The sequence below is a fragment of the Engystomops pustulosus genome, chromosome 9 (assembly GCF_040894005.1).
Source record: "Engystomops pustulosus chromosome 9, aEngPut4.maternal, whole genome shotgun sequence".
Lineage (NCBI taxonomy): Eukaryota > Metazoa > Chordata > Amphibia > Anura > Leptodactylidae > Engystomops > Engystomops pustulosus.
In genome coordinates, this window is record NC_092419.1 from 56,704,513 (window position 1) to 56,723,417 (window position 18,905).

The window sequence follows — 18,905 nt, forward strand, 5'->3', positions numbered from 1 at the left end:
GGTTGTTACAATGAGCAGAGCAGGCTTCCCCTCCTGTTGCTGCTATAACAAAGGCAGAGGGAGGAGGGGGAGAGAGAGAGACACATGGGGGGACATTTACTTAAAGTGTCAGTGTCTGCTTTGGCTTTGTTACCGACCTGCTCTCGGAAAGAAGATACACATTTAATATTGTGGAGCTGTGCAGAGACATTTCTGGCGCCGAGACCATTTTTTGTCCCTGGGACCAAAATCTGTCCCGAGCACCAGAAATGTGTCCAACAGTCCCTGCTAGACCAGTTTTCTTTTGGTCTACTTTCCGCCAGTTTACAGCGCCCAAAAAGGGCTGCGACACATATTAATTGTGTCTGAGTTTCCACTCCGCCAAAGCCACTCCCCTTTTCGGAGAAGAGTCGGAGCAGATGGAAAAAGTAAATTTTTTCTGTCCCCGACAGCTAATAAATAGGTAGGAGAGCAGAAGATGCGGTGAGAGCGCCACAAAACTGGCGGAAACACCATAGTAAATGTCCCCCATGTTCTTATTCTCACAGCCTGTGGTACTAAAGCACTGTGGAAAGACCCACCAGAGCCCCTTGGGCTTATTAGCATAATTTGAAATGTTTAGTTTAGAAGAATAGAGGCCATGGATAACAAATATAAGAAGATTATCTTAGTCATGGTGCCTGATTCTAAGAGTAAGTTCTCCTAGAGTATCATGCTTGATTCTAATGGTAGATTTCCTTTAACAGGAATGGGGACTAAGGTTTTGAAAACGGCCCAAAAACAGGTTCGAAACACCACATGTGCCGCCGGCCTAAGCTGCAATAACAGACTAAGCCAATGTAATAATGGTGCAGCTTCTGAAGGAGTGATCTGCTCAGAAATTTCTACTGACATGTGTGAAAATATCCTGAAATGAAGAGTAGCCGTATCACACTTTGGACTGCTTCGTAGCTCCCTTGTGGTGCTGTATGTGCTTCAACTTCTAAACAAAAGCGACTGAAGATATGCTTTTAATTAGAAAGAGATACGGTTTCCTCAACACAATTTGCAAACTGTAGTAAATGCAATTGCCTTCAAGGTCTAATTATTTTTGACTGAAATGTAGACCAGCTGCTTGTGCTTAATTAGACTAATAATTATGGGCTCTTAACAGATGTCAGATGCAAAAAAAAAACCTGCCCATGAACCTAAAGCATGCATAAACTAAACAGCTGACTGGTAGGAAACTATAGCCACTACATTATCTCAATTATTTTGCATTTACTGTAAATTCATGCATCACTGCATGCTGTGACTATAAATGATATCCATTGTTTCCTAAATAAGAGAACGATTAAGGAAACTGTTCTCCCCACAAATAAAACCATTTTATAGGAAAGAAAACAATACAGTTCTTGTCCACTCAACAGCTATTAAGCAGAAGACTGGCTGAACCATATATGATGACCAGAGTATCACCATCTGAGTGGCAGATGAGGGGTATTGACAAGAGGTGCCAGATTTTACGCCCAACAACCAGCAATACTAAAACTGCACACTAAAATTGCCCTTTAAGGAAACCTACCATTTGATTTGCTGCATTATGAACCAAACATGCCATGAGAATGCTGTAACTACACTGATGCAGAATCATATCCTGTTTGATCCCTGAGCCAAGTGGTTTTGCTAAAAAAAATAATTATAAAATCATGATAATGAAGCTCTGTGGCTTCTGAGCCTGGGCTCTGCACTTTTCCTTTCACATTAGTTATGCACTGCAACGGAGTGCTCTTCCTGCCAGGCAGAATAATCAATTGCTGCACCATTCCCCAGCTGCTGTGTATGAGTCATCCAGCTCAGGTTGATTAGTCCTGTCTTGGTTGTTCAGAAAACTTGTGTGTAATGTGGATCCAGATTTCCCAAGGCCCTGAATTATATAATTGTTTTTTCATCAAAACCACTCAACTCAGGGATTTTGCTGAATATGATTCCGCATCAGTGTAACTACAGCATTCTCAAGGTATGTTTGGTTCATAATGCAGCATATCAAATGGTAGACTTTCTTGAATGATTCGTTTCTTCTTCTACCAAGAAAACGTTAGATCAATCGACCACGTGATGTTTCTGTACTCTAGGGTAAAAAATAGTAAAAAAAAAAATTTCAAATCAGGCCCCCCTTTCCCTAGAACTGAAATAATAAATAATTATTAAAAATCAAACATGTTCGGTATCGCCGCGTCCCAAAAGGTCTGACGTATAATAATAATAATCCCTTTCTTTATAAAACTCACACAGATTATGCAGCATTACACATATTTTGATAGATACTGATTAGGCAAGCTATAATAAAGTTTTTTCCTGGCGTTTAACCCAATAGCGCCCAAAATGGAAAATTACACTTTTTCGTACAGGAAGATTTAATTTTTTTTAAATCTATGCAAAATAAAAAAAAGTTATGGGTTTTTGGAGATGGAGAGTGAAAAATGAAAAACGAAAAAGGGCCTGGTTAAAGTATTTCCATGCAACAAACATTACCACAAATTCATCTTGTAAAGGAAATCTACCATCAAAATCAATAGTGATAAACCAGGGACACTTACTCATAGATCAAAGCACCTTGACTATGGTTATGTTCTTGTATTTTTTTTTTTTTTTATCCATGACCACCTTCCTTCTAAAATCAACTTTTAAAATTATGCTTATAAGTCTGAGAGGCTACTTTAGCCCCTTTGTCATCTGCATTTACAGACTGTTACACGGTCTCACTCTTCCCCAGCTACCTCGGCACCAAGATTACAGCAGAAAGTGTTCACTGCACAAGTACTGAGGGAGCAGGGGGACGGCTGAAACAGCCTAACAGTCTGTAAAACCAGATCACATTGTAGCCAATCAAGCATAAATTTAAAAGTTGATTTTATAAAGAAAGAGGTCATGGATAACAAATTTAAGAAGCTTACCAGTCATAGAGCCTGTATAAATGAGTAAATGCCCCTGGTTTATCATTCTTGATTGTGATGGTAGATTAAAAACCACCAAAAAAATACAAAGTTCACAGCATAAATACCTTTGTAAACAACTGGTTTGGACTCCGCATCTTCTGTCGTTCTATCTACACTTGCCAATTCCAAGAAGTCCTCAATCAGATCCAAGGATATAAGAGACTGACTAAAAACTAAACTGAAGCAACAGAAAATTGGTGTAAAAATTGATATAATTAACAGATATATTAAAATGAATTTACAATAAGCCACATTTTAAATATATAAGAGGTATGGCAGTAAAGAAGAGCCTTCAATTAATTGTTTTATAAAATATTGAACAATCTGAAATGTTTATAAATATATATTAAAAAACAAAAGTACTTGATCACTTAAAGGACACCCATTAGGTCTCTAATTCTGCAAATGAGGCTGATCACACAGAGAGAGAAAGTGATGTCACTGCTGTTCCCGCTCCACTCTCTTCCCAATGCTCAGGTCAGTGTGTAATGTATAGTAAAGCATAGATAGTACTTCTGCTTTATCTGCTGACACAGACCTCGGCGGCACCCTCGGCTGCAGGGGGAGTGGGCGCCAAAACCAGGAAGAATAGAGGAGCCAGCACCAGGAGTGTCACATCATTATGTAGTGGGCAGCTCCCACTCGTGAATAAGCTGGACCACTGAATATAATAATTCATTGGACCTCTCTCAGGTCATGTGCTTACAGCTGATAGTTTGAGTTTACAGGCATGTAGAGGTACAATGAAGGGATAGGGGCAATGCTTTCTAATGGCAATTTATGAAAATATATTTAGTTTTGGGGGTTAATTTGCCTGACGGATTCTATTTCAAAACATAATACTTATATGGCGAATAGAATACAGCAATCCGACATCTTAGAATTTTCGAAACTGTTAACATTGGTGGTAGCAAGGGCCCTTGCTCCAAAATATTGCTACGTTGACAACGTGCACACAATAACGCCTCATTTAGCACCACAATCTTTTAATAGCCTGCTCACAATTCTATAGTTCTGATGTGCGGTATACAAATATTTTTCTTTAACAACTGCAGGCGTGCACGTGGCCGTGTAATAAGCTGAAAAAAACATGGTCATGGTGCAACACAAATGATTCCAAAGAGAAACCCGACGGCACCACTCCAATTCATATATAACGATCGGTATGGATCTCAGTCTATGGGATTATAGAAATCCTCTTACAATCCAAATGATTAGATGTTTGATGTGGTGCTCTATAGTAGGCTTTTGTATAATGCCAGCAACGTTTCAGAGACTCCTTCCATAGTGGTTTTCGCTCTTTCAGAATCATTTGCATTGCACCGAATGAGATTTTGTATACGCAATGGACTGTGGATTGTGTTTGATATGTAAATGAAACTTTTTTTTTTTCAGTTCATTACACGTTCATGCGCAGGCCTGCAGTTATTAATCCATTCAGGATGTGGCCAGTTTATAGCTTAAGGTTCTGCCCCATTTTTTGTATTCTGACATCCATTGAGTCCATTGTGTTTTATGGTTATAATTTTTTTTTCACTTTTTTTTCGTCACGTGGTGTACTTCCTTTTAATGGTAAATTTTGTATTTTTTAAAAAATTAAAAAATTTGCCATTTTCAAAATTATCTAGTTTTCAGGCAGTTTTACCACCTAAATGAGTTTCTGAATAACATTTCCAATATGTCTGCTTAATAATAATAATAATTCTTTATATAGGTTTTCATAATTTTTTAAATGTCTGGATAATTTGTCACATGTCTTACAAATCGAACATTCGTTTTCCCCATTTTCAAGGAGATTTCAGAAATGACTTTTTTGGGAATCATTGTTTTTCATCAAATTTGAAATATATAATATTAGAAGCCCCCTATATATCAAGCCATTTTCAAATCTGCACCACTCAAACTATCATAAACAGCATTTAAGAAGATTGTAAACACCGAGATTTTCATAGTACTAAAATAAAAATGGAAGTGAAATTTATAATGGTCCAAAAGGTAACACGTGCATTTAGAACTATAAATGTACACATTCACAAGAGATAAAAACCCATATTAAAATTTGGTATCCAGAGTACAGAGACACCCCACTTGAGGACATTTCTTGTTGTAGGGGTGTACATTGAGACACAGAAGGGAAGGAGGGCCAAGCATTAGCCAGTTTAATGTTGCCATGCAAGTGCTTATTATTTGTGGGATGAGATGCATTTCTCAAGTGGTACTATTTTGGGGTGGCTAAGCCCTATTGCTGTAAATGTATTAACTTTTTATGTGGAGCGGTTGCAAACAAAAACCATCAACGCTGTAATTAATTTTTTTTTTTTGTGTGTTCACCATATACTCAAATGCGTTAAATTTATTTGACGAGTCAGTACAATTACCGCAATACCAAATTTGTATATTTTTGCTTTTATTTTACTAGTTTTGTACAATAAAACCTTATTTTAGGAAACATAATCTAGCAATCTCAAAATAGCATAACTCTTAATTTTTAATTGCCATTCAGAGTCTATTTGTATACTCACCAAGTATACTGTACCAAGATATCTTTTGAATGGTATCATTTTAGGGCACATACATTTTTTTATTAATCATTTTTAATTTTTTTTGCCGTGCAAGTCCAATAATGGTAAGGACTTGTAGTACAGACACGGCAATACTATACATGGGGGAGATTTTGACATAGTTTTATAGTTGGTTTTGCCATACTAAGGATCTAGGAGGCACTAACATAGGGCAGCCCTGGGGTCCTTCATCAGACCTCAGGTTTGCTACAGGAACAACTGGATGCCTCAGTAAATGGCACAGGAAGTCTATTTGTTGGGGTAGAGGGAGGGGAGCACCTACAAGCCACTGTAATATTTGTGTGTAAGTGGTTAATATACACCTGACACTAGCTCTGTATTGGACTGGCTCCACTTGTGAGACAACACCAGACAATTGATAAATGAAAACAAAAATAAGAAACATTAAAAACTGCACAACGGATCACTTTAAAAAAAAAAAAAAAACTGCACCGATGCGTTCACACATGGCTATTTTGGCCACGCATCGAAACGCATGCATTTTAAATGTTAACTGCATTTGTTTGCTTTGAAAGCTAAACAAACGTGGAAAAACACTTTCAAAGCAGCTAAGCGCATGGCAACATGTAAAACACATTGTCTGACGCATGCGTCTAGAAGCATCCTAAATCACATGTGAACGCATCCTCAAAGTAGCATTTCGGTTTTAGAGGCTGATAAACATACGTGGAAGTTCATTGGCAAAACACACATTACTAAGTCAAGTGAAGAAAACTGAAAAAATACAAACTTACACTTTCTCGCCGAGCTCCTCCGCCATGCGAAGAATTTCAAACAAAACCGTTATTTTTCCAGAATGTTCCATCATTTCTGCATCGGCATCAGTCACAAAATCCTTGTACCAGTCTGCAGCTGGGCTACCCGGAGTGGAAGATGTGGCTTTGTCAGCAGGTGAAAAAAAGACAAAAAGGGAGATAAAGAATTTGCTCTTACATCCAAGTGTCCTAAATATACAGAGGAAATTGAATAATTGTTTTTTTTTTTTTTTAGACAAGTGAATAGAAAAACTAGACAACTCTGATGCACCACAATATAGAATTTTCTGGTGCACTGGCTATTTTCTTCAGAGTCAAAAAACTGCCTAAAAATGGTCTAAAACCTTCATTAAATGTGCAAATTACTAGTTTTCTGGTGTAGACACATTGATACACTCCCCACTGTCTATGGGAAATCAAAGTTGCTCTGACTGACTGAAGTATTTTCCAGTCATGTGAAAAACACAGCATAGAGAAAAAACATTTCTATTACTTCTGTAACAATATCCAACTACGGTAGTTTATATAAATCTTCACAATGTCTAAAATCTAAAAATCCAAGTGTCAAACACTGTCCATGTAGTTACATTTAAGATTGCTTGTTAAAATATGTAAACTGGTGTAGCAAAATTAACCTCTTCCCGCCGCAGCCCTTTTTCGATTTTGCGTTTTCATTTTTCACTCCCCACATTCAAAAATCTGTAACTTTTTTATTTTTCCATGTACTGAGCTGTGTGACGGCTTATTTTCTGCGTAACAAATTACACTTCAAAATGGGTTTTAGCGGATTTTGATGACGTTTACAATGTTATAATTTTTAGGACTGTACTACCTTGTGATCACTTTTTATAGAATTTTTTTTTTTTTTAAATGGCAAAAAAGTGCCATTTGACTTTGGGCGCGATTTTCCATACGGGGTTAAACGCAGTGAAAAACCGTTATCATATTTTGATAGATCGGGCATTTTTGGACGCGGCGATACCTAATGTGTTTATGATTTTTACTGTTTATTTATATCAGTTCTAGGGAAAGGGGGGTGATTTGAATTTTTAGGTTTTTTTTATTTTAACTTTTTTTATTTTTACTATTTTTCAGACTCCCTAGGGTACTTTAACCCTAGGGTGTCTGTACGATCCTATCATATACTGCCATACTACGGTATGGCAGTATATGGGGATTTTACTACTGACAGCACATTGTAATGAATGGGTTAACCCGAAGTAGCTTCGGGTCTGTGTGTGACGTCACGGGGAGCGACGATCCACGGAAAGATGGCGGCGATCAGCGGTAAAAACCACCCGCGATCGGTGCCGGCACCGATCGCGGGTGTTACCGGTAAGCCTTTGCTGCAATATGCAGCAAAGACTTACCGGCTATGGAGAGGGTTTTCAGTATGGAACAGTACGCTTAAATGTTGCTTTTATCCTTGATATACCACATATAAAGACAGAGCAAACATTTCTAGTAGGTTTTTTGCTACATTGTGTTTTATCAATATTTTTTTGCTTCATAATCCATTGTAATGATGCAAAACGACATACAAAACATGCTTTGTCTTTGTACCCTACAATTTTAGTTCCACGCTCTTCCAGATAATCATTTACACAATACATAACAGCAACTCACTTTCTTCCACTTTGACAGCTGCAGAAGTGTTTGATACTTCCTCTCCTTTGGAGTCTTTTCCGTTCCCACCACGAGACCTGGAGTTCCACACCTTAATCACTTCTACGTCATTATCACTTTCTTCTCCACTCGAACTGCTTTGCTTTTTGGTTTTAGCCTTTGATTTCTTTTTCCTGAGTAATTAAAAAGAGGATACTGTAACACAGCCATGCTTTCAATAAATGACCTGTTAGTGAAATAGTGCTGGGAATGCAGGTACTTTTAGTTCCACACATCTATACCATTTTCAGCAATTCCAAAGAACGACAAAACATGAGTTAGTCACAATGAAAAAGAAAGAAAAATAAAAATCTGAAAGTAATTAAGGCGCTCAGCGCCTGCACGCAGCGTAAATATACCTTCTATAAAACCGTGTAACCGGTTGATTCATAATTTAATTCACATTTTGGCACAACATGGCAGGACACAAGTAAAATCAGTTGGCATTTATCTTTGATTGTTTGACTAATTCCTGGGGATCTTTCACATTACGTTATTGTTAAGTGATTTTCTGGCAGAAGATGATAAACACTATATAATTATTCTTGTAGGTAGACTGCTCCGCCATACAGGCCAATTTCATTGCATTCATAATATTGTTGTACCCATCAGGGAAAGAGGAAGAAAGTCCCTGTGAGGCTGTAACCCCTTCAGTACTATTATGAAAAGTGCTTACGATGTGCTTTCTTCTTCAGAACTCAGGGACATCGAGGATTCATCAGAGTCCGAAGCAATAAACTCTTCCATGCTGTCTTCATCAAAGTAACCCTAAAAAAACACATTCATGTCGTCACTGCAATGGATCTCTCTGCAGCAGCAGGCACTGTCGTGTTAAACTCAAGCACATCTGTTTAGTCACTTGGAAAAAGTCTGTCTTACATCATTTCAAACAAAGCTTTAATAATGGGCATATATCTTGAAATAAAGAAATATGATCACAGATGAAAGAGCAGCAGTCAAATCCATAGCACTGCATATTCAAAAGAAAAAAAAAAGAAAAAAGAAAAAGGAGTTTCCATTATTTCTCAGAAATTCTACCCACTATTTGGCATCATTTATTGGGAAAACAATTAACAGACAAAAATATGCAGTCTGATATCTGCCGTACCTTATTTTCTTTACTAATATAGTCCAGCTGCAAGCACCAAGGGTGAGTCCAGATTCTACTTAAAACTTGAAAGTCCTGGAAAAGCTTGGTTCCAGATTTGCCTCTTGCACCTCCTCCCTCACCACCGACACCACCACCACCACCTGTCAAGGTAAAATGATTATATGTGGGACTATGGCAAGGTTTTACAATATCCAAGCATATGTTTTCATTTCACACTTTGACTCCATACAGAAATCTGGTTTTGAAAATTGAAATGTAAGTGTGTTATCTAAAACCACAGAGGAAAACCACATGCTTCAAGTGCACAGAAAGAGTACGCTTTGCTAAGTAAAGAGCAACTGGGGACCTAGAATAAATGGTTAAATATTAAGATAATAAAACTTCCCCCGTAGACATATAGTAGGAAAGGGCACAAAACAAACAGACAACAAAAAAACACATGATCTTCCAAACACATTTATCTTCCAAAATTAATGTGCAAAATAAATCTACAGAGCTGCACTAGCACTGCTAAGAACATACAAATACCTACGACACATGCAACTGTCACCATAGATGATAAAAATTGCAACCCATTAATCACAGACAAGAGCAGCAAGTTTCTATAAGAGGTCTACAAGGTTGAATCTTTACCAATTGAAAAACTACTGCATGTATGTGCTTGACAAATATTTTGGGAGGTTTTCACATTTGTAGTAAGCCACTGGATGTCATATTGCCATCCAAAATTGGTCTGCTGACAACACATTTATGGCACAATGCAATTACCCTGGATTTTTGTGATCTAAACAACATCCAGGATAAACACATCAAATATTTGTACAAAAAAGTAGTTGACTGAGGATCACAGGAAAAGGTCATAGGATGCCGGTAAAGACAATTCAGTCCATCAATCAGAAGAACTCTGATGCAAATGAAGTATTTATTCTTTCCGAAGAGCATAAAGAACAATAAAAAAAAAAAAAATATATATATATATATATATATAAAAATATATATATATATATATATATATATATATATATATATATATATATATATATATATATATATAGTCAAAGATATGATCCTACTTTAAGCAGGGAGAAGAATTTACTAGAATACTTACATTATTCCCTGAGGGTACAGCAGCATAACTAATGCACATGATTTATTAATATTCCTGAATCGGTATCTTATTACCATCAAATCCAGACTAATGATAATACTCCGTCCAAAAATTCAGACAAAAAAAAGCCAGTTGGCAAGTTATCTAAAGCGTTCTTAAAATCAAAACAATTAAGACAAGGGTAGACTTTCTGTACCCAGCTTTCACATCTGTTGCCCATCATGCACTGGGACAAAAGGGCAATTATACTTATCGTATCCTTCTGTTTTCAAATTAAAAGTAAATATGGTAGCGACAACCACTCACTGCTCATCTATAGGCACTTTACTAGGATCGGACTGAACTACAGATTACAATAGGTCCTAAACTTATCAGATAATTGTCAGTGGGACCCTTTGGACAAGCAAGTAGCCATATGCTACAAAAGGCTTTTCTCCAGAAGAGGTTATGAATATACTATCATCACATTGATGGGAGGTCCAACTCCCTTCAACACGGACTATCGGCTGTGTAAAGAGTATTTGGATGTAATGAAGCTTTTAGAGAAATACTATTGGTATAATATTGTTTGCGACGTTTTTTTTTTTTTTTACAGGTCAAGTTATTTTTGGCAAAAGATCAAAAAAATACTACCTACCAGCTATATTGTCCAAATAGTAGCGATAGAGTTTGCACTGCAGAGGAGTCAGCCGAACTGATAACACATACTCATGTTTTGGGGGTAGAAACTTTGTCAATGCGGTGTAGTCTCTTCTCTGAAATAGTTAGGTACAAGTCAGTTTCTACGCTTGCATATTAAGACTGTAATCACAATTTAGAAAATACCGGTCAACACAAAGGCCTTCATGTCAGATTTATAACTCACCTGTACACAGCCAGCCAGCATTTCATACAGAATATGAGCACGTTTCTTCATGACTCTGACATCCACCATGGTGGAGTCTGCGCACTGCCCGTTTTGTATGGGATTAATGAAGCGATTTCGAAATTCCTTGATAGAGCCAAGCAAGTTTTCTTTGATGAAATTAACCATGCAATGATCTGAAAATAATAGATTTTATAAGTTAAAATGCTGGAATTACAAATACACCAAGATTTGTAAGAGAAAGTGGTTTTACAAGTTACAATTGACATGTACAGAAATAGGCGGGTTTTTTTTTTTTTTTTTTTTTGTCTCTCTAGGTACCCTTATGTGTATAACTCAATAGTACACTTTGTAATAAGGTCTATTCAAGAAAAATGTTCCCTCATCATTTCTGTATACAATGAAGATCATGGGAACGCCTGGCTTGTATAACATGTGTGAAAAGTGTTTAAAGGGCACCTACCACCACAAATCTACCTATAAAAGGTAGATCGGGTGGTAGGTGGATCAATAGGACGTGAGGATAGCCCTTTTAAGGGCTAATCCTCACGTCCCCGCAATGATTTGAAAACTTTTATTGCCCCAATATTAAAATTTTCTTATGCGGCTACTGGGGCGTGGAGTAGCCGCATCTGAGGTTACACGAGGCGGCTACTCCACGCCCCGGTAGCCTCTTTTCTCCTCCTACCAAAAATCTTCGGCGCGCAGCTATGAGGAGCTGCGCGCCCTTGTCCGGCACATCTGCTGTCTGCGCATGCACAGAACAGCAGGCCCGCACCTGTGCAGCTCCGACTCCGTAGCAGTGACCGCACATGCGCAGACAGCAGATGTGCCGGACGAGGGCGCGCAGCTCCTCGTAGCTGCGCGCCGAAGATTTTTGGTAGGAGGAGAAAAGAGGCTAACGGGGCGTGGAGTAGCCGCCTCGTGTAACCTCAGATGCGGCTACTCCACGCCCCAGTAGCTGCATAAGAAAATTTTAATATTGGGGCAATAAACGTTTTCAAAACATTGCGGGGACGTGAGGATTAGCCCTTAAAAGGGCTATCCTCACGTCCTATTGATCCACCTACCACCCGATCTACCTTTATAGGTAGTTTCGTGGTGGTAGGTTCCCTTTAAATAGCAAAAAGTAACATTTTTGAGAGACAGCCCGATATAACGGCTGTACACTATGGTAACCGTTGTTCTTCAATGTATTCAAAATACATATGCACCTTCAATAATGCTATAAAGTGTGTTAAATAAAAATACGTACATTCTACTAAATTATTCTGCAGTGGGGTTCCAGTCAATACAACCCTTCGTTTTGTCCTTATAGAATTCATTGCCTTGGAGACAGCTGATGCTTCATTTTTAAGGATATGGCCTTCATCACATATCACAAAGTCTGGGCCTAGAATGGAAATAATGACTATTAGAAATAGAAAACCTCAATTCATTTTCACCTTTTTGTATCAGTTACTTGGAGTTTTCCAAATCTCTGCTTGCTGTCATTCCTTTTAATTCCCTGTGAATAGAGATCTGACACGGTTGATGTGATATAACACTGAACGGCTGAGTGGGTAGCACTTCTGCCTTGCAGCGCTAGGGACCTGGGTTCTAGTCCCAGTTCAACATGTGCAAAGAGTTTGTATGTTCTCTCCGTGTTTGTGTGGGTTTCCTCTGGGTCCCCTGGTGTCCTCCCACACTTCAAAAGATACTGGCAGGCTGTTTAGAGTGTTAGCCCCATGGGAACAGGGACCAATTTGTCATGCTTTGTGTAGCGCTGCGTAATCTGTAGGCGCTATTTAAATAAAGAATTATAATAGAGAATTACTATGCACTGCTCGTTAATAGCAAAGAGCTGTGCGACCATGGACATATTTCTATCCACATGCAGACATCTAACAAACTTAAAGGGGTATTCTCGTCTGAGAACTCGCATTCAGATTCATTAATCTGCCATATGTAAACATTTCTTCAATTAGATGTAATTAAAAAAAAATGTTCCTTTGTGAAGATAATTTCTCATAAATGTAGCCATGTTGTCCCTTACAAACGAGATAGCTTCCTCGGATACGGCCACCTCTGCTGGAGTTAGTACACAAAGAAACAAAAGGTTATTGTATATAAAATGTCCGGGAGTTACGACATGTCGCAGAGCCACCCTGTGGTAATGATCGCTTAATCCAGGTGGTCTGGCCACCGCTGCCAGAGTGTGACGTGGTCGTATCCGAGGAAGCCATCTGGTTTCTAGGGGACAACATGGCTACATTTATGAGAAATTATCTTCACACAGGAGCATTTTTTTTTTATTAACATCCAATTGAAGAAATGTTTACATAAGGCAAATTAATTTAATTAAATGTAAATGCCCAGATGGGAATACCCCATTAAGGAACTTATACAGAAAGTTGTCACTACTCAAATATCAATTTGCTGAAAGTGGACAACCCCTCTTACAAGTTTGTTCTGAATGGAAAAGATACATTTTAGCACATACATTTTGAGCCATAAAAAACATCTCTGTTCCTTTCATTTGATTGATAAAGATATAGTCTTATGTATATATCCATCTTTCTATACAGTTCTATGAAAAAGTTTGGGCACCTCTATGAATCTTAATCATTTTTAGTTATCAAAATTTGGGGTTTTGCAACAGCTATTTCAGTTTGATATATCTAATACGTGATGGACCCAGTAATATTTCAGGATTAAAATGAGGTTTATTATAATAACAGAAATTGTGCAATATGCATTAAAACTAAATTTGACCGGTGCAAAAGTATGGGCACCCTTACCATTTGCTTGATTTGAATTTACTTGATTTACTTGATTTGATTTACTTTTTACTGACTGGCTATACACCTGGCTATGAAGTTCAAAGCTCAATGAGGTTATGGGCTCCTCAAAACAACTCTCAAATGATCAGAAAACAAAGATTGTTCAAGATAGTTGTTCGGGGGAAGGATAAAAAAAAAGTTGTCTCAGAGATTTAACCTGTCAGTATCCACTTTGAGGAACATAGTAAGGAAATGGAAGAACACATGGACAGTTCTTGTTAAGCCCAGAAAAATATCAGAAAGGCAGAGAAGAAGAATGGTGAGAACAGTAAAGGGCCCTCAACAGAGCTGCAGCTTCATCTTGCTGCAGATGGTGTCACTGTGCATCGGTCAACAATACAGCGCACTTTGCACGAGAAGAAGCTGTATGGGATAATGATGCGTAAGAAGCTGTTTCTGCAAGCGCGCCACATACAGAGTCGCCTGCAAAAGCACATTTGGATAGGCCAGTTTCATTTTGGAAAAAGGTCCTGTGGACTGATGAAACAAAGATTGAGTTTTTTGGTCATAAAGAAAGGTGTTATCCATGGCGCATTCCAAGAAAAACACTTGCTACCCACTGTAAAATTTGGTGGAGGTTCCATCATGCTTTGGGGCTGTGTGGCCAATGCCGGCACCGGGAATCTTGTTAAAGTTGAGGGTCGCATGGATTCCTCTCAGTATCAGCAGATTCTTGAGAATAAGTGACGAAGTTGAAGTTACGCTGGGGATGGATATTTCCACAAGACAATGATCCAAAACACCGCTCCAAATCTATTGTAATTCATGCAGAGGAACAATTACAATGTTCAGGCCATCCCAGTGCCCAAACCTGAATATCATTGAACATCTGTGGGATGATTTGAAGCGGGCTGTCCATGCTCGACGACCATCAGATTTAACTGAACTGGAATTGTTTTGTAAAGAGGAATGGGTCAAAATACCTTCATCCGGGAACTCATTAAAAGCTAACTAGAGGAAGCGACTAGAGGCTGGTATTTTTGCAAACGGAAGATCTACTAAATATCAATGTCACTATTCTGTTTAGGTGCCCATACTTCAGCACCTTTAAAATTTAGTTTTAATGCATATTGCACAATTTCTGTTACTACAATAAACCTCATTTTAATCCTGAAATATTACTGTGTCCATCAGTTATTAGATAAATCAAATTGAAATAGCTGTTGCAAAAAACCAAAGTTTGATAACTAAAAATGGTGCCCAAACGTTTTTATGACTGTATATAAATAACAAAATTTATGATGGTAAAAACCAATTCGAAGAGCTGTGATGGCGGCAATGCGCAAACACTGCCACCTGCAGGCTTGCCTTAGTTACTTCTATTGACTGGTTCTAATAAACAGAAGAAAGTCTTTGAAATGGTATAATATTAAATGGAGCAATCTTCAAATGCTTACAGAGAATCTCAAATCATGAAAATTAACCCAATCAAGTACAATGCTTCAAGGAAAGTAATTTTAAATTTTCATTTTGCTGCAGACATACACACTTACACCACACAGGGTAGAATGGAATTCATGAATAACCATGCCTTTATAGAGTTCATGACAATTGTTACTTTAGATCAGAGCTAGTTAATTTTGCTTTCACATGCAGTTTTTAAGAGTGTGAATACACAAAAAAATGTCTTCTTACCAATCATGAATAAAAGTTATTCTTTATTAGACTTGACATAAAAGGCTTTTTTTTAAAGGGGTATTCTCGTCTGGGCACTCACATTCAGATTCATTAATCTGCCATATGTAAACATTTCTTCAATTAGATGTTATTAAAAAAAAAATGTTCCTGTGTGAAGATAATTTCTCATAAATGTAGCCTTGTTGTCCCTTAGAAATGTGAAAGCTTCCCTGGATACGGTCACCTCTGCTGGAGTGATTGCACAAAGAAACGAAAGGTTATTGTATATGAAATGTCCGGGAGTTACTACATGTCGCACAGCCGTCCGGTGGTAATGATTGCTGAATCCATGTGGTCCGGCAGGGCTCTATAGCGCATGTCTGGCCACTGCTGCCAGTGTGCGAGATGTTCGGATCCGAGGAAGCTATCTGGTTTCTAAGGCACAACATGACTACATTTATGAGAAATTATCTTCATACAGGAAAAATTTTTTTATTAACATCCAATTGAAGAAATGTTTACATAAGGCAAATTAATTAAATGTAAATGCACAGATGGGAATACCCCTTTAAGTCTTATGAAAGTTTGAAAATTAAACAATGTATCAGCCTTGGCACCTCTAAAAGGCTAATCAGTTTGTAAATAAAATGGTTCCCCACGAGACACACTATGGATGATAAGATTTTCAGTGTTAGACATCTTGTATATTTTGTATTGGAAACCTGGCACAGCCGTCCTGGTTTATACATCCCTACAAACTATAAGGTTATCCTGAAAAGTGCTATATTTTACTCACTCCCACAATGACCTTTCTTCTTTTTCTTTTCTCAGCGAGAAAAACTAAACAATACGGTTTAAAACCACCTCCTGAGCCCCTGTGATTGTCACTGCACTTGCACCAGAAGTTTCTGTATTTCAGTGGAGTCAGGCTTTATCAAATCAATGACAACATAGTGAAAGGCAAGTGTGTATATGTAGGTCTCATTACTGGGTCATAGTCATTAACAGGGATCAAGCTGTGTTCTTTATACCCTTCACACAGAACCAAAAAGCAGGTGTTCCGGAGAAGGGAAACATTTCGCGGTTTAATGATGTGCAAAGTAATAAAAGGAAAGATACTTTGGACTGTGCAGAGTGACCATTGACACTAGGAAGTATAGATTTATAAAGTATGCCCTCAGTGGAAGCTTAACAGCCAAAGCCTTCAGGCTTATGCAAGACCTAAGTAATCAGACATAACACATGATCAACAAAATCAAATTTCAGGTTATTTTGCTTGAGAATAGGCGAATAAAATCTTGCTAACGCAAACCAGCAATGAGATGTTTGAGTCAATTAGGTGTACAAAGCTTTAATTGGTAATGAGTACTAAATTTACACATACGATTTGACAAAGTGCCCCATAAAGTTCTGACAAGTTCTAATCTACAATCAGTATTAGCCTGTACCAAGCACCTTACAGATAACATGCTTAATAGAAAATGAACAGAGTGACTAGAATGCCAGGTTAGAAGGGAGATTACATGATTTACAGAATTCCATAAGAAAAATAAATACAAAACATATGAGTGCACCACTTCTCCACTTAGTGACTGGAGTTTAAGCAAGGCATCAAATGCCTGAATATAAGAGCTGGGACTCAGCCTGTTTATTTTTTCTCTTTCAGCTGTGTATTTCTTACACCAACATGTACTATAACAAAACTGTTACCGAAAGTACACTGACTGACATCATACCCGGATGCAAAGGAAGGCTGAAATTAGGACAACGATAGACTGGTTTCTAGAAAAGAAATACCATGGGAAGATACACTCACCGGCCACTTTATTAGGTACACCATGCTAGTAACGGGTTGGACCCCCTTTTGCGATCAGAACTGTCTCAATTCTTCGTGGCATAGATTCAACAAGGTGCTGGAAGCATTCCTCAGAGATTTTGGTTCATATTGACATGATGGCATCACACAGTTGCCGCAGATTTGTCGGCTGCACATCCATGATGCGAATCTCCCGTTCCACCACATCCCAAAGATGCTCTATTGGATTGAGATCTGGTGACTGTGGAGGCCATTTGAGTACAGTGAACTCATTGTCATGTTCAAGAAACCAGTCTGAGATGATTCCAGCTTTATGACATGGCGCATTATCCTGCTGAAAGTAGCCACATTGTGGTCATAAAGGGATGGACATGGTCAGCAACAATACTCAGGTAGGCTGTGGTGTTGCAACGATGCTCAATTGGTACCAAGGGGCCCAAAGAGTGCCAAGAAAATATTCCCCACACCATGACACCACCACCACCAGCCTGGACCGTTGATACAAGATGGATCTATGGATCTATGCTTTTATGTTGTTGACGGCAAATTCTGACCCTACCATCCGAATGTCGCAGCAGAAATCGAGACTCATCAGACCAGGCAACGTTTTTCCAATCTTCTACTGTCCAATTTCGATGAGCTTGTGCAAATTGTAGCCTCAGTTTCCTGTTCTTAGTTGAAAGGAGTGGCACCCGGTGTGGTCTTCTGCTGCTGTAGCCCATCTGCCTCAAAGTTCGACGTACTGTGCGTTCAGAGATGCTCTTCTGCCTACCTTGGTTGTAACGGGTGGCGATTTGAGTCACTGTTGCCTTTCTATCAGCTCGAACCAGTCTGCCCATTCTCCTCTGACCTCTGGCATCAACAAGGCATTTCCGCCCACAGAACTGCCGCTCACTGGATGTTTTTTCTTTTTCGGACCATTCTCTGTAAACCCTAGAGATGGTTGTGCGTGAAAATCCCAGTAGATCAGCATTTTCTGAAATACTCAGATCAGCCCTTCTGGCACCAACAACCATGCCACGTTCAAAGGCACTCAAATCACCTTTCTTCCCCATACTGATGCTCGGTTTGAACTGCAAGAGATTGTCTTGACCATGTCTACGTGCCTAAATGCACTGAGTTGCAGCCATGTGATTGGCTGATTAGAAATTAAGTGTTAACGAGCAGTTGGACAGGTGTACCTAATAAAGTGGCCGGTGAGTGTACATAAAGTGGGCTACAAATAAATAACATTTCCTTCGGGTATATAGCTGACGCTTTTGTTTCTTTCCTGTCTGGTATCTAAACAAGACAAACGGTAATCAGTGAGTCCACACACTGAGGGCAAATTCAGATTATACAGAATCACATTGATGAGGAAGGGGTTAGAAAGCGGCATCTAAGTGACAGAGATGGCTTGCGATGTATGGTAACAAGTACAGATAGATATCAATATTGTTTTATGTTATTCTCCTAAAACTGGTTTGACATTAATTTTATAGGTTGTGTGCTGCCCTCAATTCTCAGGATGAGACACAAAGGCTGAAATAGTAGAGAAAACGTCATGAGAAGTTTATTGATTGGTAAGTGCCCATCTAAAGTGTTTAACCTCTTAAGGACGCAGGGTA

The 18,905-nt window shown here is 38.5% G+C and overlaps 1 protein-coding gene across 5 annotated transcripts in view; it reads right to left on the reverse strand.

The window, feature by feature from the left end:
• The window catches only part of ATRX (ATRX chromatin remodeler), a 133,347-nt gene that overhangs the window by 27,206 nt on the left and 87,236 nt on the right, over positions 1–18,905 (reverse strand). For 3 of the 5 annotated variants that reach the window (XM_072124093.1, XM_072124092.1, XM_072124089.1), the window contains 8 exons: positions 12,299–12,436; positions 11,044–11,219; positions 10,816–10,933; positions 9,068–9,210; positions 8,636–8,727; positions 7,921–8,093; positions 6,274–6,427; positions 3,023–3,135 (listed from right to left, as the gene is read on the reverse strand). In XM_072124093.1, coding sequence (XP_071980194.1) covers positions 3,023–3,135; positions 6,274–6,427; positions 7,921–8,093; positions 8,636–8,727; positions 9,068–9,210; positions 10,816–10,933; positions 11,044–11,219; positions 12,299–12,436 — 1,107 coding nt within the window. The remainder of the gene's footprint in view (positions 1–3,022; positions 3,136–6,273; positions 6,428–7,920; positions 8,094–8,635; positions 8,728–9,067; positions 9,211–10,815; positions 10,934–11,043; positions 11,220–12,298; positions 12,437–18,905) is intronic. The other 2 variants (XM_072124091.1, XM_072124090.1) reach the window with 2 other exon arrangements.